The sequence below is a fragment of the Anabrus simplex genome, chromosome 2 (genome assembly GCF_040414725.1).
Source record: "Anabrus simplex isolate iqAnaSimp1 chromosome 2, ASM4041472v1, whole genome shotgun sequence".
In the NCBI taxonomy this organism is placed as follows: domain Eukaryota; kingdom Metazoa; phylum Arthropoda; class Insecta; order Orthoptera; family Tettigoniidae; genus Anabrus; species Anabrus simplex.
In genome coordinates, this window is record NC_090266.1 from 58299488 (window position 1) to 58326686 (window position 27199).

Genomic DNA, 27199 nt, shown 5'->3' on the forward strand with positions numbered 1-27199 from the left:
GTCTTGTGCCTTGTCCTTCGCAGCCTTATGCACCACGCTGTCACACCGTCCACGAGAAATAAACAGCTGTCATACCGCGCTTAGATACCTGCGCTGCAAGTAGTCGCTGCTAGTACTAATGTTGAGTATCGCATAGTAAAACTTTGCCTGAGTCTCCTGTTATTCGCCAGCTGAGTGGCTCAGACAATTAAGGCATTGGCTTCCTGACCCCAAGTTGGCAAGTTCGATCCGGGTCTAGTCCAGTGGTATTTGAGGGTTCCTAAATACATCAGCCCCGTGTCAGTAGATTTACAGGCACATAAAAGAACTCCTGCAGGACAAAATTCCGGCACCTCGGCATATCTGAAAACCGTAAAATTAGTTAGTGGGACGTAAAACCAGTAACATTGCTGTTATTCCCTCTTTATTTTTTTAGAATTCAAAGTCCATGCTTCCATACAGACACAAACACGTCCTGTACGTATGTACATACATCTATCATTATTATGGACTTAATGCCTTTGAGCATTCTGTCTGCAGGCATCCGTGAATAAAATAAGCACCTCCAGAGAAGTAGCACATCTGTAAAGCATAATTAACCACCAGGGCATATGAGAAATGGCACACAGATAAAAACAGTTGTTAATTAAAAAAAATTATATAATGGAGAGTTGAACTGCGTATCTTGTGTTGTGAAGCTAGTGCCATGTCCTGTAAAGTTTGATCACTAGTAGGTATCACCTGTTACTTTTGTAATATTGTTGAATTACTGGTAGGTAGCCAAAATTTGGTTTAGGCATGGCTTGGGTGACATTGGAATTCAATAAACTGGACAGCCAGCATTGGTGCATTAACCTACACAACAGTGCATTCTATTTTCGACAGTGGACAAAAGTTTAATTACACCTGGACGGCATGCAGAGGGAGTGTAGCGGTCTAAGCACCCATGAGACAGTGACAAGTCCCTTCGTTGGACGACAAACAAAGGGATCTGGGGGCATAAGCCCCCCAGGTTAAAGCCCCGAAGTGGCCTAAGGGCCCCCCTAGCATCATGTGGGTGATATTATAGCACTGTATAGGCCATTGGTCTGGTTTGGTTAGACTTTTGGTCTGTTTAGGTTATGTCGAGAGTGTGCTAAGACCATTGGTCTGCAATTTCAAAATAGCCACTCCTCTTATTTTGACTGATTGTGGCAGCCCAGTCACCACTGATCTGCATTTAGGGCAGTCGCCCATGTGGCAGATTCCCTATCTGTTGCTTTCCTAGCATTTTCCTAAATGATTTCAAAGAAATTGGAAATTTATTGAACATCTCCCTTGGTAAGTTATTCCAATCCCTAACTCCCCTTCCTATAAATGAATATTTGCCCCAGTTTGTCCTCTTGAATTCCAACTTTATCTTCATATTGTGATCTTTCCTACTTTTATAAACGCCATTCAAACTTATTCGTCTACTAATGTCATTCCACGCCATCTCTCCGCTGACAGCTCGGAACATACCACTTAGTCGAGCAGCTCTTCTTCTTTCTCTCAATTCTTCCCAACCCAAACACTGCAACATTTTTGTAACGCTACTCTTTTGTCGGAAATCACCCAGAACAAATCGAGCTGCTTTTCTTTGGATTTTTTCCAGTTCTTGAATCAGGTAATCCTGGTGAGGGTCCCATACACTGGAACCATACTCTAGTTGGGGTCTTACCAGAAACTTCTATGCCCTCTCCTTTAACATCCTTGCAACAACCCCTAAATACCCTCTTAACTATGTGTAGAGATTTGTACCTTTTAATTACAACCCTGTTTGTTATTACCCTAATGAAGATCTTTCCTTACATTAACACCTAGGTGTGATCTCCATAAGGAACTTTCACCCCATTAACGCAGTAACTAAAACTGAGAGGATGCTTCCTCTTAGTGAAATTTATAAACTGACTTTTCGTCCTGTTTAACACCATACCTTTGTCTGCTGTCCATCTCACAACATTGTTGAGGTCTTTTTGTAGATGCTCACAATCCTGTAACTTATTTATTACTCTCTAGAGTATAACATCATCTGCAAAAAAGCCTCATCTCTGATTCCAGTCCTTTAGACATGTATATATAAAAGAAAACATTAAAGTTCCAATAATCCCTTGAGGAATTCTCCTCTTAATGATTACACGATCAGATAATGCTTCACCTACTTTAATTCTCGGAGTTCTTTTTTCCTAGAAATATAGCCACCCAGTCAGTCGCTCTTTTGTCTAGTCCAGTTGCATTCATTTTTGCTAGTAGTCTCCCATTATCTACTCTAGAACAGACAGGAAGCGAGCTCTATCTGAGACAATAGCAAACTTGCCTTCATCGCAGCCACCCAGTAACGGTACAAAAAAATGGCTGCATTTGGTGCATTTACACAGTCTCGTTTTAATTCTTCTATACAAGTTAGACTATGTCTAGGGGTGGATTGGTAAGTCCCTGGCAAGCATAAAGGAAGGATCTTTCTTCTCTGCTACTTCGGGTATCACATTACATAATTTTTATATGCTCTTACCATTCTCAATATATAGGTGCCCGCACTCGAATCGCTCCCCATTGGCTATTATGCTACAAGAATTCTATCCTAAATGCTTGCCTTTGAAGGCTTATAATTGGTGTTTGAAAACTGAAATACTAAAATTTAAAATAATTAAAGCTCATTTGAGATGATTTCCAAAGTGATATTGATTTTGTACCTGTGTATATCTTCCTAGCAATAGCTCAATATAATTAGTCTGCTTCACTATGTACGCAAGAGAATGATGGAACTAGCAACTCGGGAAGCATAATTATTTGTTGGTACATGTTAAATCACAAGGATATAATCAAAGTTACAGGAATGAAATCTGTAATATTGTGACTGAAGAAGCTCAGTCAAGAATTCAAAGCAAATTACTAAAGATTCATATAGTTTCAAATCATTGAATAGTTTGCAATACTGAATAAATAACCCATCTCAGGAACCAAAATAACTTGTAAGGTACAAGGAGAATCTGTGATATCTAGACACAAGGTAGTAACAAAAAGTTCTCAAACATGTCATAATAATAATAATAATAATAATAATAATAATAATAATAATAATAATAATGTCAATTCAAGCATTCATAATTTGAAAAAGCTGCAATACAGTACTGATCACTGTTATATTATCATGTATCAACAAACTGAGCTAATTTAAGTTGTATGTCCAGCATTCGGAAGAAAGTGGGTTCGAACCCCACTGTCAGCAGCCCTGAATATGGTTTTCCGTGGTTTCCCATTTTCACACCAGGCAAATGCTGGGGCTGAACCTTAATTACGGCCACGGCCGCTTCCTCCGACCAAACAATAATGAAATAAGTACTTCAGATATGGTACTATATCCCAATTTCCATCGTGATGTAAAGAGAGTGTTTTCAGGGAAAACAAAACTGAGCAAAATATTTTAATTATTTTTTTATGACGAGATATGCCAGAACATAGCTGAACAGACGAAAGATGCCGAGCAGGAAATTGCACATTAGACGAAAGGAAGGAACTGAGATTAAGACCATGTCCGAACAAATAAGGACGAAAGAAAGCTTCTTATGGCCAAACTGTTGCCGCGGGGGATTGTACAGAAACCTAAATTAGGACACTATTTCTCGCAATCGCTTGTTCACTACGCCTATTTTCTATGAGCTGATGACACAGAAGAGATTTTTTCTCTCCAGATTGAGTGGCCTGGCCGGCCTCCTGATCCCAACGTGGAAGGTTCGATTCTGGCTCAGACCGGTGGTATTTGAAGGTGCTCAAATACGTCGGCCTCTTGTAAGCAGATTTATTGGCATGCAAAAGAACTCCTGCAGGACTAAATTCTGGCACCTCACCGTCTCCGAAAACCGTAAAAGTAGTTAGTGGGACGTGAAGCCAATAACATTATTATTATTATTATTATTATTATTATTATTATTATTATTATTATTATTATTATTATTGTTGTTGTTGTTATTATTATATTTTCCTCCACAGCGTTTTATATATCTCTGACAATGAGAATGCACAACTGCCTCCAAAAATATACGAGATAAATCCAGTATTTGACCACCTGTTAGCAAAATTTTCGGAAGCTTATACCCCTGATGGCAAAATGTCAATTGATGAGAACCTCTTGCTATGGAAAGGGTGGCTAGGGTGGAAAGTTTACATAACAAGAAAACAATCGTGTTTCGGAATGGAATTATATAAATTATGCGAAGGCGAGACAGGTTATATAACATGACCTGCTTCCTTGTGTATCATACGGGACAGGTTCTTCTCCAGGTACTCCGGTTTTCCATGTCATATTTCATTCCAGCAACACACTCCAGTATCATTTCATTTCATCTGTCAGTCATTAATCATTGCCCCAGAGGAGTGCAACAGGCTCCGGCAGCCTGCAGAGTTTCTATCCTCTCCGCTAGATGGGGCTTCATTCATTCCATTCCTGACCTGGTCGGATGACTGGAAACAGGCTGTGGATTTTCATTTTTTATTACTATCGAATTTATTACTAATGATTACAATTATTATGGAAATACGGTGGTTCAGTTTAATTCTGATTTTAGTAAGTTAATAGGTTTTTATGAATGTTTTCTTATATTTATTGTTAGCAAAATTATTATTAGAAATATCTTTAATATCATTTTCGTGTAAGGAATCATCACCATTATTCCTTTTTTGTATTGTGCATTTTACGCTTCCACCAGTTATAAGCCACTTGTAGCAGAAATAAATACATATATATTTACTTACTTATGTTAATACCTGGGTACTTACTGTACAGTGATCCCTATAAGGAACTTTCACTCCACCAGCGCAGTAATTAAAACTGAAAGGACTTTTCCTATTAGTGAAACTCAAACTTTAACCCCATTTAACATACCATTCCCTGCTGTATATCTCACAGCATTGTCAAGGTCTTTTTGCAGTTGCTCACAATCTTGTAACTTATTTACTACCAATACTCTATACAGTATAACATCATCTGCAAAAGCCTTACCTCTGATTCCTGTAATTTACTCAAATCATATATATATATATATATATATATATATTAGAAAACATAAAGGTCCAATAATACTGTCTTAAGGAGTTCCCCTCTTAATGATTACAGGGTCAGATAATGCTTCACCTACTCTAATTCTCTTGAGTTTTGTTTTCTAGAAATATAGCCACCCATTCAGTCACTCTTTTGTCTAGTCCAATTGCATCCATTTTTGCCAGTAGTCTCCCTGATCTACCCTGTCAAATGTCTTACATAGGTCAACTGTGACACAGTTCATTTGTTGCAATTGATAAGTTTTTAACTCCATATTATAAATGAACATTGTTTTTCTCATTGAAATTTTAGTAACATTTTTGTAACATTTCTGATAGTGTGACGTCAATATTTCATACGGACCACTACTGCTGGACACTGTTAAATACCCTGTGATCTTACGTATTGGTGCCAGTCACTTATCTTTCCCTTAGACTGCCCCCATGTAAATATGTTAAGTTAACCTTTCTAAGACATACCCTAACATTTTGACGCTTTTATCCTTCACAACTGGTCATTTACAGCCAACGGCTGATATGTTGATATCCACATTATCACTGAACATTGTTTTTCTCATTGACTATCCCTACTGTAATATGTCAGTATTATTTCTTGGTAATTACCATTTTAAATACAAATCAGGTACCTGATTTATGTCTTTAGGTAGTACTGTGACTGATGATGCCTTCAATGAAAGGCGAAACATGTCTGATATGGAAATAAAGATACATTCCTAATTGTTTAAAATTTAAATGTATTGAATAGGTGATATTGTAAAGTAATTAGCATCCTACATACAGTTCATTTGCCCTCCCAAATCTAGGATACCTGTTATATCTTGCTGAAATCTTATACGAGTTTGGCTTCAGTGAAGTAACCTTTCTTAAACCCGAACTGCCTTCTATCGAACCAGTTATTCATTTCCCAAACCTGACTAATATAATCAGAAATAATGTTTTCCCAGAGCTTACATGTATTACATATCAAACTGACTGGCCTGTAATTTTTGGCTTTATGTTTCATCACCCTTTCCTTTATACACAGGGGCTACTATAGCAACTCTCCATTCATTTGGTATATTTCCTTCGTGCAAACAATAATCAAATAAGTACTTCCGATATGGTACTATATCTTTAGTATATCCACAGAAATCTTATAGTTCCTGTTGCTTTTCTAGTTTTCAACTTTTGTATCTTATTGTAAATGTCTTTGTTAACGTACTTCATTACTTCAATACTTCATTAATATTTTCCAGCTCTTCTATCTGGACATTATACTTGTAACAAACAATCTTTATATACTGCTGGCTGAATACTTCTGCCTTCTGTAGATCCTCGCACACACACTCCCCTTGTTCATTAATGTTTTCTGGAATGACCTTCTTGGAGCATGTTTCCGCCTTAAAGTACTGTACAGCACCTATACATACCCTTCCATTTTTCAGTAAAATTTATATAACTGCTCGTTATACTTGCCAACACGTTATCTTTAGATGGTATAAGTGAAAACAAAGCTGTTTTAGCCATAGTTAAAAATACATACATACATTATCATTATAGACTGTTATGCCTTTCAGCGTTCAGTCTGCAAGCCTCTGAGAATTTACTAAACGTCGCCACAATCCTCGATTTGCAACTAGTGTTGTGGCCTCATTTAGTTCTATACCTCTTATCTTTAAATCGTTAGAAACAGAGTCTAACCATCGTCGTCTTGGTCTCCCTCTACTTCTCTTACCCTCCATAACAGAGTCCATTATTCTCCTAGGTAACCTATCCTCCTCCATTCGCCTCACATGACCCCACCACCGAAGCCGGTTTATGCGTACAGCTTCATCCATCGAGTTCATTCCTAAATTAGCCTTTATCTCCTCATTCCGAGTTCCCTCCTGCCATTGTTCCCACCTGTTTGTACCAGCAATCATTCTTGCTACTTTCATGTCTGTTACTTCTGACTTATGAATAAGATATCCTGAGTCCACCCAGCTTTCGCTCCCGTAAAGCAAAGTTGGTCTGAAAACAGACCGATGTAAAGATAGTTTTGTCTGGGAGCTGACTTCCTTCTTACAGAATACTGCTGATCGCAACTGCGAGCTCACTGCATTAGCTCTACTACACCTTGATTCAAACTCACTTACTATATTACCATCCTGGGAAAACACACAACCTAAATACTTGAAATTATCGACCTGTTCTAGCTTTGTATCACCAATCTGACATTCAATTCTGTTGGATTTCTTACCTACTGACATCAATTTAGTCTTTGAGAGGCTAATTTTCATACTATACTCATTGCACCTATTTTCAAGTTCCAAGATGTTAGACTGCAGGCTTTCGGCATAGTCTGCCATTAAGACCAAGTCGTCAGCATAGGCCAGGCTGCTTACTACATTTCCACCTAACTGAATCCCTCCCTGCCATTTTATACCTTTCAGCATATGATCTATGTAAACTACAAACAGCAAAGGTGAAAGATTACAGCCTTGTCTAACTCCTGTAAGTACCCTGAACCAAGAACTCATTCTACCATCAATTCTCACTGAAGCCCAATTGTCAACATAAATGCCTTTGATTGATTTTAATAATCTACCTTTAATTCCAAATGTGATTAAATGTGATAGAAAGGTTGTAAAAGTAAGACTGTTAGGCAATACCGTAGGGTTGATAAGAGACGCATGGGGGAGTTTTGAAAGCAAATATGATCAGTGAAAGGTGGTAAATAAAAATGTAAACAGCCTGTGTGATGGGTTTTAAAGTAGTTATTATAACTGTGTTATAACAGAGAAATAAAGAGATTAAGAAGGTGGTGCAGTTTAGAAAGAAATAGACCAAGCGAGTTGGCCGTGTGGGGTATGCAGCTGTGAGCTTGCATTCAGGAGATAGTGGGTTTGAACCCCACTGTCGGCAGTCCTAGACATGGTTTTCCATGGTTTGCCATTTTCACACCTTAATTAAGGCCACGGCCATTTCATTCCCACTCCTAGCCCTTCTCTATCCAATCATCACCATAAGACCTAATTGTGTCAGTGTGACGTAAAGCAAATTGTTAAAGAGAAAAGAAGAAAAGAAAGAAATATAGTTAGGAATGGTTGTGGAAGTAAGGAAAGATTGAAAGAACTTCCGTGAAATTGAATTTAGCGAAGAAAAAAAACTCAGCTAAGATTAACATGTTGCCAAACGTAATTGTCAGGCATTTGAATTTTAGGGAACTGAGCAAGTGGCTGCATGGTTTGTATCATGTAGCTATCAGTTTGTGTTGAGGAAATGTGGGTTTGAACCCCACTGTTGGCAGCCCTGAAAATGGTTTACCATGGTTTCTCATTTTCACACCAGACTGTACCTTTATTAAGGCCACGGCCACTTCCTTCCCATTCCTAGACTTTTCCTATCCCATAGTTGCCGTAAGACCTATCTGTGATGGTGCAATGTAAAGCCAGTTCTAAATATTAAAAAGCCATCTTCTTTACGAAAATTTCAGGATTCACGACCATAGGGTAGTTGCTCCAGACAATGGCTTCTGTGAAGCCATTTCCGATTTGAATGGCCATGAGCTTACTTGCTGGCAAATTTCTTTTGTTTGTGAATGATTGTTTGGCTTTTGTTATTCTCCTCATAATCTTCATGCTACATGTATTGTCATGTGTTATAACACTTGAACATGAAATAAATAAATAAAATGGTTTATTCTTCAAGATGTATGTTTTTTTCTGGTTGGTATTCATCGATAAACCATTACGTTGTGATCACCTACCGAATATGATTTAGAGCCACCTATTGCCAGCATAACCGCGGCCACTCAGCGAGGCATTGGGTCAACAAGATGGCAGAAGGTATTCTGCGGTATCTGGTATATCAAGCACTACGGAAAGTCCTCCAGTTGGCATGTGCTGTTGGGCGGTTGTGATGTAGTACGTACCTGCTCTTCCAAATCGAACCACAAATGTTCATTGGGATTCATTTCGGGGTTATTTGGGGCTACGGCTTTAAAACAAATTCACTTTCATGTTCTTCAAGCCAGTCCTTCACAATCCTTGTAGCATCACGAGATATAAACTTCCTGTTATCTGTATTGACAGCTAACTCTTTATTGTATTGAATAGGAATATACTTTGAAAATTAAGACCCTGGCAGTATGACATGGTGCATTGTCATGTGTGTGAAGTTGTCGTCACCATCTGGGAACATTGATGATATGAACAGATGGAATTGGTTCCCAGTAATGCCTAGATACCAGATAGCTGCCAGGGATCGGTGTACCAGAAAAATGGTCCTTGGTCTGTTCCATGAAAACATCGTTCGAATCATCACACCTCCTCCATCATTCTGTCTCTGCCTGATTGTACAACCACATGCCTTTGATAGAAATCAGCGTACACATGCTCGGCCAGGATTCATCGGGCCAGGTGAACTTTCTCCTATCATCAACAGTTCAGTGGCAATGATTTTGTGCCCACCTCATGTACGGCTTTCCGTGGAGTGCCGTCAGCATTGGGCAATGACCAGGTTGTTGATCCCGCAGTCCAGTGTGCAGCAGTGTTTGATGAACTGTGTGCTGGGAAACACTGACCTGGTTATCATCATTGTATCTGACATCGATTTCTCAAACTGTGGCACCATGGTTGCGCCAAACGTGCGATGGCCTCTGCTGGTGTCTGGCATCAGTGAGCCACTTTCGACACGATGCATCTTTGTTTGCTCAGCATTGCACCGCTTGCAATATGTGCTCACAACAGTGGCAAGAGAGCAGCCCACGAACCACTCTGTTTCAGAGATGCTGGTACCAAGGCGTTGTGCCATCACAACTTGCCTTCTATCAAATATGGAGAGATTGGTCACTTTTCCCATTCTCATGCTGGAGACACTACTAACAGCAAGCATGTAGACCTGCCCTATATATACCATGCTATCAGCATGTCACGTGTTACTCTTCCTGCTCCAGGTGCGCTAAATGTTCCCTGGTCAGGGTGGGCATAATGCAATTGAATTTAAACTGTGAAACTGCAATTCTAATTTCAAAGTGAATAACATTGTCCCCTGATTTCAAAATGAATAACATTGTCCTGACAGAGACTAAGTAAAAGACTTATTATATTGTATGGAGCCTGTAATTGATATTGGGCAGTATCAAGTGTAATTTGTCAGAAAAGTCTTATATAGTGCTCTCAGTGTACTGATGTTGTTGTATAACTTTTTGTTTTTGTAAAACTGTGCTGTAATTGGCCAAAGTGGACAATTTGAATTCCTGAGGTATGTTTTTATAGGATTAATATGCAACTTGTGTGTTTGGTATTTCTCTTCAGATGGGAAATTCATCCTTGAGCTTTCTCATCAGAAAGATGGAGATCGCACTTCGTGGGTTTCTGTGCCCAAGAAGACATACTGGTCTCAGCCAGCAGCAGGAGGGACTCCACGACAGGAGAGCTCTACTTCTCTTAGTGGTATGTACATTAATTTCACAGTTCTTGGATATAAACACAAAAGTATCATTAAAAAAATCAACTTCCCTGAAGTTTTTCAAAAGTACACATATTGTATTTTGAGTTGAGATACTTTCTGTTGTGTTATGACGGTCATCCTTAGCAACTACTCCTGGGATAGAAAAACATGAAGTATTGTGACAGTTACGACATTGTGATTGAAAACTAAACTCCTTAACAGCACCAAAAACTAAGAAAATCTCAAAAACCACCATCAGCTTCCTCCCAAAGAACTGTAAAGCCTCACTAGCATAACAGCATCACATTCAGACACACTTGACTGGTTCTATTAGACTATTACTAGGTTCTTTTTCCATATTGCACTGTGTTGTTGTTTTAGTGTTCTTTAGGACCGCCTGGCTATCGTAACCTAGATATCTGCTAGTTACATAATATTTCAAGTTTCTTTACGTCGCACCGACACAGATAGGTCTTGCAAGTAACAACTCTCATTATTGTTCCGTATTGAAGATGACGTTAGGCATAGATATCAAGGATAATTTAATAAAAAACCACCTATTCAATACTTTCCACGTTTAATGTGGTTATTATCTACATGATTTTATGTAGACTTATTTGGTCAGGTACATGTTTCACCCATTATTTTGGGCATCTTCAGCCTGTAAACAACCTTTAGGTCAACACCAGGAGTAGAAATGGTGATAAGACAGGCGCTGCCGGAACAGACAGCTCCATCTAGTATTAACTGAACAAATATTCTTAAGATCCCTCCCAAAGACCAAGCAACACATCACCGGAACAGTTTTCACACAAGACTGTATCAAGTGTCTAGGATGTTTCTTCCCAATTAAGCAGCAGCCTAAAACTATGAAACAGCTAAATATTGTACTCTTGTCAATTCCTTGATGTTACATGAGACCCAAAGTCAAGACGCTAACAGTTTCATTCACAACGTTTTTGACCAGTCTACCTACAACAATCGGCTTTTGAATCTCCACTTGTGCACGACAACACATTTAAATATTAGTTGCGTCAAGAACATGTAAATGAAAATCGTGGGTCAAACAAGCTCCAGTTTTAATATCACCCCTTCTCAAGAAAAAAGAAGATCCGTTTCATTTTATTTTTAGTTTTGAACATTTTAAGTTAACCAGAATAGAACTGCCAAGTTAAAACACATTTAATTTAAATTTATATTTTCAATCTTGACCAACCTACAATCAGTTCAAATCTCCACTTATTGTTGACGACCAACCTACAATCAGTTCAAATCTCCACTTATTGTTGACGACACATCCTGTCACCAGACACGATACGTCAAGAACTTAATATGATATAGGGGTCACATAAACCCCGATATGCAATCCTCTTCACCGAAAAGAAGATCCATTTTAGTTTTGGACATTTTCCATATTAGATAGATTAGGACCAAAAAACTTTACTGTATTGACTTATGCTTGTATATATTGTATATAATGTATATGTTGTATATAGTGTATATATTGGTATGTTTATATTGGTTAAAAAGGTCCCAAACCTTGACCTAAAGGTTTTTACAGGCTGAAGATGCCCAAAATAATGGGTGAAACATGTACCTGACCAAATAAGTCTACATAAAATCATGTAGATAATAACCACATTAAACGTGGAAAGTATTGAATAGGTGGTTTTTTATTAAATTATCCTTGATATCTATGCCTAACAGATAGGTCTTACGGCGACGATGGGATAGGAAAGTGCTAGGAGTGGGAAGAAAGCAGCCCCAGCATTTACCTGGTGTGAAAATGGGGAAACCACGGAAAACCATCTTCAGTGCTGCCGACAGTGGGGTTCGAACCTTCTATTTCCCGAATGAAAGTTCACAGTTGCGCGCTCCTAACTCGCTCTGTTTACGTAGGCCTAATATTAATATATATTTCAGTCATTGAAAACCTACAACCTGTTTTCCAGACAGTGACCGGGTCAGGGATGGAACGAATGAAGCCCCCATCTTGCGGCGAGGATATGAATTGTGCCGGCTGCCGAAGCCTGTCGCACTCCTCTGGGGCATTAATTAATGACTCACACATGAAATGAAATGATACTGGAGTGTGTTGCTGGAATGAAAGATGACAGGGAAAACCGGAGTACCTGGAGAAAAACCTGTCCCGCCTCTGCTTTGTCCAACACAAATCTCACATGGAGTGACCGGGATTTGAACCACGGAACCCAGCAGTAAGAGGCCGGCGTACTGCTGCCTGAGCCACGGAGGCTACGCATATTTCAGTCATTATGTGTTCCAAATTAAAATGTAAACACTGTAAAACTGTTTATTTAAATAAAAAATCTTCATTATTGCCAGCATAATAGCGCAAGTTACATTGGAGTTCAACTTATCACGCAGTGTCGTGCGCGAGCGGTGTCTGGATTTAGCGTGGAATCGCATGTGAGCACTCGTTTCCGCAGGATGTAACAAACCCGTCTGGCTCTCCACAGCAACCGAGTGATTATGAACGAGCAGTAGAACACTAGAAGTTCACATTATGTCTTCTTCATGATAACACTAAAATAGTTCATTTTTACAGATAATATTTACCTGTCTAATTTTATTGTTAATGGCCTGAGGGGAATAAGTTGAAATTTTATATTTATTTTTTACGTAGTATTCCCCGCCCGGCTACTCATTCCTGCCACCCAGCTGATGAAAGTTTCTGGGGAGAACACTGTTTTATGTACAGTGATGTACCCCTACTCGATCAGAGTTAAACAGTTTCCTCCAGCAGCTAAAATCAACTACAAAGGTGGTCTTTGCACCTCGCCTTTTATCGTATCTCCTACCCCAGATTCTCTTGTGCCCTAAATACATATGAGGGGTCTAGAAGCAAAACTGGCAATCTCCAGTTTTTGGTGGAAATGAGTTAAAGTATGGATAACATTCTGCGAGGTAAATGCCATCTGTGATGAAATTTTTTAGTTGCATAACTGACAAAATCCTCCTGAAATATAACATTACACATTGCGGTTAGTTGCAAAGTTGGCAGTCTCTACTGTATGTAGCTTTGTGTTGCAAGAATGGCAGTTTCAATGTTGGCCAATCACAAGTGAGCTAGATGTCATGTGACTGATTGTTTATGACACCATTTCAAATCTAATGTTGCCAAGCATTTTGTTCTAACAAGAGCTAAAACAAATCCAAATGAACACTATGCTAGTGCGAGGAGAGTTTCATTTTCGAAGTGATATAGTGGTGGATAAAAGTGTTTGTAAAACTGGCAAAATGATTAATCCCACTGTAATCGAAGTAGGTATTAGTGAATGCTTTGAAATTGTGAAACGTCTACTAATTTTGAACTAAACATTACAGCAATTTGGTGGAAAATGTTTGCCAGCCTTCGGTTTTACAGAAATTTGCTGGAAACTGTGGAGAATGATGTGACAGTGAATAAGATCAAATTCTTGGGGGAAATTGCTCATTTCTTAGTACTCATCTTTGTTTTTTTCTTCTCATCTCTTCCCTTTTCCTGGTGTTAATGATTTGTTGCAGACAATTTATAAAATTCTGGGTGAGTTAGTGAGGGCTTGTGTAAATTTCCTTGTTTTACATGCATACAAAAGGATATGCCAGTAAATGTGTTAAAAATCTGTATTTCGATCTTCCCTTGAAATATTCTTTTTTTACAAACTGAATGCAATTGTACGAATATTCCATTTGTATTTCACCGGGCGAGTGGACCGTGCGGTTAGGAGCGCGCAGCTGTGAGCTCGCATCCGGGAGATAGTGGGTTCGAACCCCACTGTCGGCAGCCCTGAAGATGGTTTTCCGTGGTTTCCCATTTTCACACCAGGCAAATGCTGCGGCTGTACCTTAATTAAGGCCATGGCCGCTTCCTTCCCATTCCTAGGCCTTTCCTGTCCCATCATCGCCATAAGACCTGTCTGTGTCGGTGCGACGTAAAGCAACTAGCATTTGTATTTCCAATTCTACATTTCACACCATCTGGTCCACTGCCTTTCTGTTCGCTACACTTCTCCAGCCAATGCAAGGTTTTTGTCATTTTTAACATTCACTTTCATTTCCTTGGTCTTGGTTACATTTATATAGAGCACTGCATTTTTTTTCTTCTTACAGACCTTTCAGATTCTTCCCTTCCATACCTCCAATTCTAGATGACAGCAGACAGATACCATCTTCAGCTCTTAAATCTTCAAGTCTCTCTCTGATTGTCCGTTATATTCCTCTCTCCTTTCTTCCTGACAATTTTTGTGGAACATTGTCAAGCATCAGCTGTAATATTATTTGATGCACTCAATTTGTATACATAATCTATAACCTTTCCTTCATATATCGTCTTACATCTAAAATCCTTCATATATTTTATTGTTAGTGTGTTAAATAGCAATGGGGAATACTAATACACCCATTCTTAACTGCCATATCATATTTGTGTCCAAGACAGTCACATGTCACAGATATTACATTGCCTAAAGCGGTTGAACGACTCTCTTGCTAAATGAGTGGATGTCATCATGCTTTTTTGGTTTGAAATAGTTCTAGAAATCTATTTTCAGAAGTATCTGACTTGAGCATGTTGATTTCTTCCCGTGTTAGGTACAGTTACAGAATCCAATACTACTATGCAAATTTTCTCCCTGCCCATTAAGTATAATTTTGTATACTGTATGTCAGTATATTTCATACAGGTGTGCATTAATGTGTACATGTAATAATAATTATAATAGTCAATCAAAGTCATCTCCATACAGGCCATGAAGGCCCTGGGAGTGGAGGAAGGTAAAGGCTTCCTCTAACCATAACAACAGCAGTTGGTGGATAGAGTGGTTAGTTCTTCGCCTGGCCGCCTTTGCCCCCTGGAATTAACCTGGTACTCATTTTTGGCATAGGCTGAGTAAACCTCAGGGCCATGTGCACCCTTAGAAGTGGAAATCTCAGTTCTTAAATTTTACAACTTCCTGACGGGGAATCGAACCCACATCTTTCTGGGCGAACTGAGCACTCCTTTACTGTCTCGGCCAGGCAGCCCCTAATAATAATAATAAAAGATGGGTTACTGAAAATCCAGAAAGATTGACAAGTAGTAACCATGGTCTTGAGGCCGAAACAATATGCTTAACCCTCTTGGAGCCAGAAGCTGATCTATTTTGCTTAGTACGAGTGCGTATCAAATATAAACGGGAATTATTTTTTAAAATTTATTGCATCAACCAAAAAAATACACATATAGAGATCACTTTTCTACATAGTGTCCTGCCTTCGATACACATTTTCTCCATCGGATTGGTAAGTTTTTGATGCCATCCTGCTAGAAAGAAGAGGTACGCGTGCGGAGCCAGTTGTGCACGAACTCTTCTACACTTGCTTGATCATCGAACCGCTGTCCTCCTAGGTCTTGTTTGAGTGGTCCAGGCAAATGGTAGTCACATGACGATAAATCTGGACTGTATGGAGTGTGTTCCAGAGGTATCCAGTGAATTTCCTCCAGTTGTTCCCGCTTTAAAGCGGCAGTATGCAGCTTTGTATTGTCATAGAAAAGAATGCCGTTTCAGATCGGTTGACGGCATCGCTTGTTGCGATATGCAGCTTTTGCTTCATCCAAAAGGTGATAGTAATAGGCTGCATTAATTGTCCTTTGTTTGTGAAGAAAATCCACCAACACCGAGCTCGATAGCTGCAGTCGCTTAAGTGCGGCCAGTATCCAGTAATTGGGAGATAGTGGGTTCGAGCCCCACTGTCGGCAGCCCTGAAGATGGTTTTCCGTGGTTTCCCATTTTCACACCAGGCAAATGCCGGGGCTGTACCTTAATTAAGGCCACGGTCGCTTCCTTCCTCTTCCTAGGCCTTTCCTATCCCACCGTCGCCATTAGAAGTAAATATGTCGGTGCGACGTAAAGCAAATAGCAATAATATAAAATCCACCAATAAAACGCCCTCGGAGTCCCAGAAAACAGTTGCAAGCACCTTTCCAGCAGATGGGCGTATTTTGGCCTTGACCGGACCTGCTTTGTCTCTTCGCCGCCACTCCATGCTTACTTGCTTTGACTCTGGGGTGTAATGATGCACCCAAGTTTCATCACAATCACAACACAATGCAAGAAATTCTCTTCTTCCTATTCATAGTGGCACAGGAATCTCTGACAAACTTCCTGGCGTAAAGTTTTTTGTTCCTGGTTGAGAAGACGAAGAAGCCACCTGGCACACAATTTTCTGAAATGGAGATCATCTCGGATGATGGTTTGAACACATCTGTAACTTATTCCTATAGTTAAAACAATTTGCGAAATTTTTATTTGCCGATTTTCACCAATAATGTCATGAATGGCAACAGTGTTGTCTGCAGTGATGCTTGTCCGCGGTCTCCTTTCGTGAGGTTCATTTTCCACAGCTTCTCTTCCTGCCACAAATATTTTAGCCCACTCATACACTGGAGTCTGCAAAAGCGTTTCTTCCCCAAACTGTGTCCGGAGCCGTCTCGAAATTTCAGAAGGTTTGGCGCCGTCTTTTGCGAAAAATTGGATAATTATGTGTTGTGCAACAGACATATGCAAGAAATTTGTCTTCATGTCGACTACATAGAATAAACAATTGATTCAGAGTGATATAAAAAAATTAATAGATTTTATTGTAGATATTATAGTTGTCTTAATTTTTTATTTTCAGGGGAAAAATCACTCACCTTTTCTGTCTATCTGTTGTGAAAGAGCTTACATCCGAGAGATAGTGGGTTCGAACCCCACTGTCGGCAGCCCTGAAGTTGGTTTTATGTGGTTTCCCATTTTCATACCAGGCATATGCTGGGGCTGTACCTCAATTAAGGCCATGGCTGCTTCCTTTCCAATCCTAGGCCTTTCCTATCCCGATGTTGCCATAAGACCTAAAAAATCTATTGTGAACAAAATAGTTTACAATAAAACAGTATATTTCTGAACAGAATTCTATAAAATCATTACGTTGAATGAGAAAACAATAAAAATAAAAATGCAAACATATGTCACTATTAAAAAGAAGGAAAATAATAAAGAAATTTTACTCACCAATAAAATTTGTGCATCTGTATTGATGCAAGTCGAATACCTGCAAAAGTTTCTACATGCCGACTACATTAAACAAATAATTTATTCAGAGTGATACAAGTTTTTAATTTTTTTTAATTACAAGTTTTTTTTTACAATTTGCTTTACGTCGCACGACACAGATAGGTCTTATGGCGACGATAAAATAGGAATGGCTTAGGAGTGGGAAGGAAGCGGCTGTGGCCTTAATTCAGGTACAGCCCCAGAATTTGCCTGGTGGGGAAACCATGGAAAACAATCTTCAAGGCTGCTGACAGTGGGGTTCGAACCCACTATCTCTCAAATGCAAGTTCACAGCTGCGCAGCCTTAACACAAAGAATTAAAAACCTTTCATTGTTGACATAGTTGTGGATAATTTTTATTTTCAAGAAAAGACACTCTCAGTCTCAATATGTATTTTGAAAAACTAATTTTCAATAAAACAGAATATACGTAATGATAGAGAAGGTATTTCTGAACAGAATTCTGTAAAGTAATTACTTTGAAAAATAAAAAGCAAACATTCAAACATATAGCACTAGTAAAACCAAGATAATTTTATTTACCGATAAAATTTGTGTTAATATATCAATGTATGGCAAATACAGGCAAGAAATTTCCTACTTGCAGACTTCATAGAATAAAAAGTTTGTTTTGAGTTATCAACTATTAAAAGTTTTAATGTTATAGTTGATGATGGACAATAACTAGCTGAGAAAGAAATAGAATAGAAGCTTTTGAAATGTGGTGTTACTCCGTTTAGTTCGGTGTTATGAATTATCTGTCTTACTTTATGGTACCAAGACTTGGACCTTAACAGAGAACATCACCAAAAAGCTTAGGTCCTTTGAAATGTGGTGCTACTGATGCATGCTTAAAATATCATTGGTTGACAGAATACGTAACACTGAAATACTCGAATGCCTGAACAAAAAGCTAGAGGTCATGCACAACATCAGAGAGAAGAAACTTTAGTACTCCAGCCATATCACTTGAAATGATAAATGTAGGCTCCTACAGCATATCTTATAAGGTAAAATTGAAAAAAGAAGTAGGGGAACAAGGTGAATATCTTGGCTATGGAATCTACGAGAATGGTATGGGCTCGGTACCCTCACTCTTTTGCAAGTTGCTAAGAAGAAGAAGAAGAAGAAGAAGAAGAACTAGATGGCCCTGATGACAGCAGACATCCAATGAGGATAGGGTGCAAGAAGAAGAAGAAGTTATAGAAGAATGCTGAAGGTGAGATGTGTAGATCGGATCATGCATGAAGAGATACTGAATCGAATTGCTGAGAAGAGAATGATTTGGCAAAATTTTTCCAGAAGAAATGACAGAATGATAGGGCATATCTTACGACACCCAGTCTTGTTCTGTTAGTTTTTGAGGAAAGTGTAAGCGGCAAGGGTTGGCCAAGGTATAAATATGACAAACAGATTAGAATAGATGTAAGATGTAATAGTTATGTAGAAATGAAAAGTTTAGCAAAGATAGGGTCACATGGAGAGCTATGTCAAACCAGTCCATGGACTGATGACCCAAACAGCTGATGATTTTTATTTTAATGTAAAAACCTTGTTTTTTTTTTTCATTTTCGGTTTTAATATCTCTTGGAAAAAAGCATTTTCAATACAACAGAATATATTTGATGATAAAAAATTAATTTATGAACAGTATTCTACAAAATAATTACTCTGAAGAAAAAAATAAGTGCAATAAAAATTAAAGTAAAAATATGTCACTAGTAAAAAATAATAACAAAATAATTTCACTCACCGAAACCTGTTGAGCTGAAGACTTATCACCAGATATATTGTATTGTTTTACATTGTTCAAATTTTTAGACCACTGTTGAAACACTTAGAAGTTTGGTTTTACACTGAAAATGAAATGAAAATCCACAGCCTGTTTCCAGTCATTCGACCGGGTCAGGAATGGAATGAATGAAGCCCCATCTAGTGGCGAGGATTGCAATTGTGCCGGCTGCCGAAGCCTGTCGCACTCCTTTGGGGCAATGATTAATGAATGACAGATGACAGCGGGTAAGCTACTACGACCAGCATAGTGAAAGAATTATTGTCGTCAAGATAGACACCAAACCAATGCCCACCACAATAGTGCAGGTCTATATGCCTACTAGTTCAGCGGATCATGAAGAATTCGAAAGAATATATGAGGAGATAGAAGATTTAATACAGTATGTAAAAGGTGACAAGAATCTAATTGTGATGGGAGACTGGAATGCAGTGGTAGGCCAAGGAAGAGAAGGTAGTACAGTAGGAGAATTTGGATTGGGACAAAGGAACGAAAGAGGAAGTTGGCTGGTTGAATTCTGCACTGATCATAATTTAGTCCCTGCCAATACTTCGTTCAAACACCACAAACAACGGCTGTATATGTGGACGAGACCTGGAGACACTGGAAGGTATCAAATAGACTTCATTATGATTAGGCAGAGATTCAGAAACCAGGTGTTGGATTGCAAAACTTTCCCAGGAGCAGACGTGGACTCTTGACCACAACTTGTTGGTCATGAAATGCCATCTGAAGTTGAAGAAATTGAAGAAAGGAAAGAATGCAAAAAGATGGGATCTAGACAAGTTGAAAGAAAAGAGTGTGAGGGATTGTTTCAAGGAACATGTTGCACAAGGACTAAATGAAAAGGCTGAAGGAAACACTATAGAAGAAGAGTGGAGAGTCATGAAAAATGAAGTCAGTAGGGCTGCTGAAGAAATGTTAGGAAGAAAGAAAAGATCAACTAAGAATCAGTGGATAACTCAGGAAATACTAGACCTGATTGATGAATGACGAAAATACAAGAATGCTCTAGAAATGAAGAGAGCAGAAAAGAATACAGGAGATTAAAGAATCAAGTGGATAGAAAGTGCAAGATAGCTAAGGAAGAATGGCTGAAGGAGAAGTGCAAGGATGTCAAAGGCTGTATGGTCCTGGGAAAGGTAGATGCTGCATACAGGAAAATCAAGGAAACCTTTGGAGAAAGGAAATCTATGTGTATGAATATTAAGAGCTCAGACGGAAAGCCACTTCTAGGGAAAGAAGACAAAGCAGAAAGATGGCAGGAACATCTCCAACAGTTGTATCAAGGTAAAGATGTAGATAATTTGGTTCTGGAACATGAAGAGGCTGTTGATGCTGATGGAATGGGAGACCCAATTTTGAGGTCAGAGTTCGACAGAGCTGTGAGTGACCTAAATAGGAACAAGGCACCTGGAATTGATGACATTCCCTCTGAATTACTGACTGCCTTAGGAGAAACCAGCATGGCAAGGTTATTTCATTTAGTGTGCAAGATGTATGAGACAGGAGAAGTCCCATCCGATTTTCGGCAGAATGTTGATATACCTATTCCCAAGAAAGCCGGTGCTGACAGGTGGTGAAAACTACCGCACCATTAGTTTAGTATCTCATGCCTGCAAAATTTTAACATGTATTATTTACAGAAGAATGGAAAAACAAGTTGAAGCTGAGTTGGGAGAAGATCAATTTGGCTTCAGAAGAAATGTAGGAACATGTGAAGCAATCCTGACTTTGCGTCTGATCTTAGAGGATCGAATCAAGAAGGACAAGTCCACGTACATGGCATTCGTAGATCTAGAAAAGGCATTCGATAATGTTGATTGGACCAAGCTATTTATGGTTCTGAAGACGATAGGGATCAGATACCGAGAACGAAGAATCATCTACAATCTGTATAAAAATCAGTCTGCAGTGATAAGAATCGAGGGCTTTGAAAAAGAAGCAGCAATCCAGAAAGGAGTGAGGCAAGGCTGCAGTTTGTCCCCTCTCCTTTTCAAGGTTTACATAGAACAGGCAGTAAAGGAAATCATAGAGAAATTTGGAAAGGGAATCACAGTCCAAGGAGAGGAAATCAAAACCTTGAGATTTGCCGATAATATTGTTATTTTATCTGAGACTGCAGAAGATCTCGAGAAGTTGCTGAATGGTATGGATGAAGTCTTGGGTAAGGAGTACAAGATGAAAATAAATAAATCCAAAACAAAAGTAATGGAGTGCAGTCGAACGAAGGCAGGTGATGTAGGAAATATTAGATTAGGAAAGGAAGTCTTAAAGGAAGTAGATGAATATTGTTACTTGGGTAGTAAAATAACTAACGATGGCAGAAGAAAGGAGGATATAAAATGCAGACTAGCACAAGCAAGGAAGAGCTTTCTTAAGAAAAGAAATTTGCTCACTTCAAACATTGATATCGGAATTAGAAAGATGTTTTTGAAGACTTTCGTGTGGAGCGTGGCATTGTATGGAAGTGAAACATGGACGATAACTAGCTCAGAAAGAAAGAGAATAGAAGCTTTTGAAATGTGGTGTTACAGAAGAATGCTGAAGGTGAGATGGATAGATCGAATCACGAATGAAGAGATACTGAATCAAATTGGTGAGAGGAGATCGATTTGGCTAAATTTGACGAGAAGAAGAGATAGAATGATAGGACACATCTTGAGACACCCAGGACTTGTTCAGTTGGTTTTTGAAGGAAGTGTAGGTGGTAAGAACAGTAGGGGTAGACCAAGGTATGAATATGACAAGCAGATTAGAGCAGATGTAGTATGCAATAGTTACGTAGAAATGAAAAGGTTAGCACAGGATATGGTGGCATGGAGAGCTGCATCAAACCAGTCTATGGACTGATGACTCAAACACACACAGATGAAATGATATTGGAGAGTGTTGCTGGAATGAAATATGACAGAAAGAAGCGGAGTGCCCGGAGAATAACCTGTCCCGCCTCTGCTTTGTCCAGCACAAATCTCACATGGAGTTACCGGGATTTGAACCACGGAACCCAGCAGTGAGAGGCCGGCGTGCTGCCACCTGAGCCACGGAGGCTCCCAGTTTTACACTGGCCGACAAAGAAAAGTTCAGCACCCAGAAGGAGTGGTCCTATATTATCCCATTTCGGTATACATGCATACCATTGATGTGTGAGTAAATGATTAGATTTTTGTTGAATTGTTACCAGTCAACTGGTGTGATTCAGACAGTTAAGCAAGACTTGCAGAGAGGACTACTTACAGAACGAAGCACCCACGATGCCTCGCACATGGGTTAGACAGCCTACCCACCAATTGACAGCATTAGATAGAGGCTGCATTGTGGGGCTGCATGAGGCTGGTTGGTCGTATCGTGCAATTGCCAGGCTTGTGGGCCATTCAGATGTCACGGTGGCCTGATGTTGGATTCAATGGGTACGTGAGGGCACCCGATCATGTGCAGGTTCGGGTTGACCAAGAAACACTGTCGTTTGGTGGACCAAGCATTGCGGGATCCCATAACTTCGGCACCTGCCATCCGCAAACATGTACTAGAGACTCGACGACTCTCATCTGCCGGATTGGGGTCCTACTGCCCCCATGTGTCGGTTGCCATTGACTCCAGAACACCATCACCTTCGTTTGAAGTGGCGCCTTGCTTGGAAGTCATGGACAAAGGACGACTGGCGTCTCATTGTGTTCAATGATGAGTCCCACTTCTCCATAACCTTCGATGACCACTGTGTGCGGGTATGGTGGCATCGAGGGCAGAGGGCATATTCTGCCCGTATTGTGGAAAGACACACAGGCTTAATCCCTGGCATCATGTGTGGAGAGCCATATGATATGCGGTCAGGTCACTTGTAATAGTGCTTTGGCAGACTTTGACGGCACAGCGATACGTCATAGACATTCTGCGTCTGTACGTCCTACCCCTTATGGCACAGCACCCTGGGACTGTGTCCCAACAAGATGATCCATGTCCACACGCAGCACGTGTGTCTATAGACATGCCTAGAGCATGTTGAGGTCCTCCCGAAGCCAGCAAGATCCCCGGACCTCTACATCATTGAGCACATGGGGATGACATTGGAAGGAGAATCCGTCCCAGTACCAACCTGCGGGATCTGGAGGGACAGCTGCAACAGCTGTGGACGAACTTGCCCCAGGAGAGCGTCCCAGTACCAACCTGCGGGATTGGAGGGACAGCTGCAACAGCTGTGGACGAACTTGCCTCGGGAGAGGATCCAAAGGTTGTTTGACACCATTCGGAACTGCATAAGGGCATGCATTGCGGCCAGGGGTGCGACATCATACTGACCTGGCACCAACATTCCACCTGTAACTGCCAACGGCCTTGTCTCTTTCATCCCATATTGTAATCAATATTGTAACCACTCGTGTGTGCTTAACTTTTTCTGTCAGGCAGTATATATTTATTCTAACAGATAACTAACACTTGTCAATACTCTTGAAACTAAATTCGCTATCGTTGTCCGATAACAAATCATCTGCATTAATTTCACACTGTTCCAAATAATCCATTAATTTATCATCATCAACACACACTGGAAAAATATTATGAGAACCATTTGCTATTTTGTTTTCACAAATCCACTCACTGCAGGGAGCAATTCCTTACTGATTGGTTAGTGGTATTTCTGAACACAGGAAATGACATTTATGAAAGCTAGAACATCCTGCTAAAACTGTCAAAGCAAGGTCAGGCACACAAGGACTTGTAGGGTCTTCACTATAAGTTGTCACAAAAGTATGCACATCACTATAGGTTGCCACAAAATTATGTATATCATAGAATTTTAAATCGGCCAATGTAATCAACGCTTGGATTTTCATATTGGGTTTTTAAAGGCCAACCTGATCGGCTTTGGCCATTTAAAGGGCTGGTGCTTGCACTACCCCCTGGCTGTAAGAGGGTTACAAAAATTATTGGTTTTACATCCCACTAACAATACTAACAAATAAAACTTTAAATGTGTCGAAAGCTGCACTCTTTGAATGGTCACCAGAACATGTTACATGAGGTTAGAAGAATATAAGCAAGTTTGCAATAACTGTAGCAGCGGGTGTTATGGCAAGTTGTTGTGTGGAGAGAATAAGTTCTGGATAGTTTTTGTTTAAGAGTGATTGGTATGTAGTGTTTAAAATAGGGAATAGTACTTGGTGAAATTATTAATAACTTGCCATTTATTATGAATAGGGTAGATACTCTTGTGAAATCTCAATTCTCATCATTAAATTTAGAAGAAAAATTAGAAGTAAAAAGACTTGGCGTGCATCAACTTCAGCCAAGTTGCAAGAATCAGAAAAGAACATTTGCGTTATCTTGGTTTGACAAGAAGAAGCAGCTTACTGTGAGTGAAGAAAAGAAGTCACTTTTCTGTTTCGTGTACTTATTGTTTGGTGGGGAAACTTGTTGGACTGGGACAGCCATAACTGATAATCATCTATCAGAAAGAGTTTAAAAACACAAAACTTCAGAAACACACATTGAAAACAACGTAAAACATAACCTTTTTGGTTCTGTAAACATTTTGACTCAATTAAATGAAGGCCACCGTGTTTCTATTCAGCGTCACAACGAACTTGTAGATAAGAACAGACACATTTTAAACAGGATAATTAAATATATTAAGTTTTACGGAACACATTAACTACCTCTTCTGAGGTCATAACGAAGGTGACAATTCACACATTCACAGGGTATTGTTGGATCTTTTGTCAGAACTAGCGGCATTAGACCCTAATGAAGGAAAATAATCTGGAAACAGCTTTATCAGAAATACACAAACTGGCAGAAATAGTACTTACAACGCCAATTTCTACCGCAGAATCAGAACATTGTTTCAGTACTCTAAAACGAGTTAAACCTTATCCAAGAAACTCAATGTGACAAGAACATTTGAACGCATTAGCTGTGCAGAGATTCCGGAATTCAATTCTACAGTGTCAAAAAATACCTCGAAAACAATTCAGAATTGGATTGCATGTTTGTGGTCTATAGAGGGATGATAGTGCAGGAAATACAAAGCGCTAAATATGTAGCCATCAGTGGCGGCTGGTCGTATCTGAGGCTGGGTGTTGTACCAACATGTTCAATGTTGCAATTTTAAATGAGAATCTAATAGAAATAACAAGAATCCCTAGTATCCGTATGTAATGAACTGCATTCATATTAAAATTGAAATACATATCCAGCAATTAAAACACAGGAAATAAGAATATGACTACAGTTATTCTTATCTCACTTGAATTGAAAATTCGCCCTCCTGTTTTTCATTGATGCAAACTTGTCAGTCACCCGTTGATTGAAGTCCGCGATTTCCATCAGCAGATCTCTTTCTATAGAAAGCATCGCCAAGGCCGACAATCTTTCCTGGGTCATAGAGTTCCTTAAGGAAGTTTTTATTTTATTCAAAGTAGAAAAACATCTTTTTGCTTCGACAGACGTCATAGGGATTGTAAAATTAAACTTCAGCAGTTTCAAGCACTCAGTTCAGTGAACGTCCTCTCCAGGTTGTTGGTTATTATAAACTCTGCTAAACTAACAGGACCCGACAATGATCTGAATTCTTGTGCTAAATAGGGGCTGTCTGGCCGAGGCGGTAAAGGCGTGCTCGGTTCGCCCGGAAGGACGTGGGTTCGAATCCCCGTCAGGAAGTAGTAAACTTTAAGAAACGATATTTCCACTTCCGGACGTGCATATGGCCCTGAGGTTCACTCAGCCTACACCAAAAATGAGTACCAGGTTAATTTCTAGGGGCAAAGGTGGCCAGGCGTAGAGCTAACCACTCTACCCCATCATGTGCCGAGGTTAACAATGGTGGAAGCCTTTACCTTCCACTCCTACAAGGGCTTTCATGGCCTGTACGTAGGTGACTTTGCTTTGCTTTCTTGTGCTAAGTAGATGGACGATAGTTCATGGCGTAGTTTCAGTTTGTCCAAAACCGTATACACTATTTGTTGAAACTAAACTACACAAACACCGGCAGCTTTGTGACGAACTCTTACTCACAATTTAGAATCCATCAGTTTTAATAATAACGCACAGAAAAATTATCTAGAACCAAAATACTCAATCACCTGAAAACCCACCAAGGCCTGCACGTGATAAATGTAAACATAACGTCTACATAAACACCAACAACTCCATGTCGCAATAGTCCAGCCGTTTACCAACATGTGACAATGTTGGCACAAAGCTCGTTTTACGGTTGGCAAATGCATAACATGAAGTTATGCTGATGAGAAAACGTTTCCTCCGAAAGTATATCCTCAAAACAAATTTTGGGATTTAATAAAAGGTTATGATTGCCCATGAATTACCAATGTTGGTAACATTGTGAATGGGGCGGTGCAGCTTACCCTTACCCTAGTGGCGTGGAAAAGAAATTACCGTTGCGAGTGGAGAGAAAGCAGGGATGAAGTCATCTCTGCAGAGTGGTGCAATCTAACGGGGACATTTGGAGTTGTTTTTCGATAGGGGACTTGCTGGTCTCATGCAACTCCCTAGGACCGATACTGGCGGGCTTGCTACCTGATGCTATACATCGTATACAGGCTTAGGCTCGACCCTGCTGAAACTAAATAGCGGCGCGCTGTGCGCTAGGGAGTTTGGCGTAGGAAAGTCAACCCCCTGAGTTTGATTTAAAGACGGCGGAGTTTAATGGTTCGTTACGAAGTATTAGTACATCGAACGATAAAAGGTGCTTGGTTTTAACACATTTTAGAGTACATGTTAGGTTTATTAAACTGCAAAATAGGAAGAAAAGACGACCAATCAAGCGTAAAATTATTGGGAGTTGTGCAAACCTGCAACAATACCACGCACCGCCCCTGGTAGCCATCCAGGCAGATGAAACTTCAGATAT

General features: G+C 39.7%; 1 protein-coding gene across 2 annotated transcripts in view; it reads left to right on the forward strand.

Moving 5' to 3' along the window:
* H (Hairless) overlaps positions 1 to 27199 on the forward strand; it is a 47921-nt gene that overhangs the window by 15446 nt on the left and 5276 nt on the right. For both annotated transcript variants that reach the window (XM_067140232.2, XM_067140231.2), the window contains exon 3: positions 10332 to 10469. In XM_067140232.2, coding sequence (XP_066996333.2) covers positions 10332 to 10469 — 138 coding nt within the window. The remainder of the gene's footprint in view (positions 1 to 10331; positions 10470 to 27199) is intronic.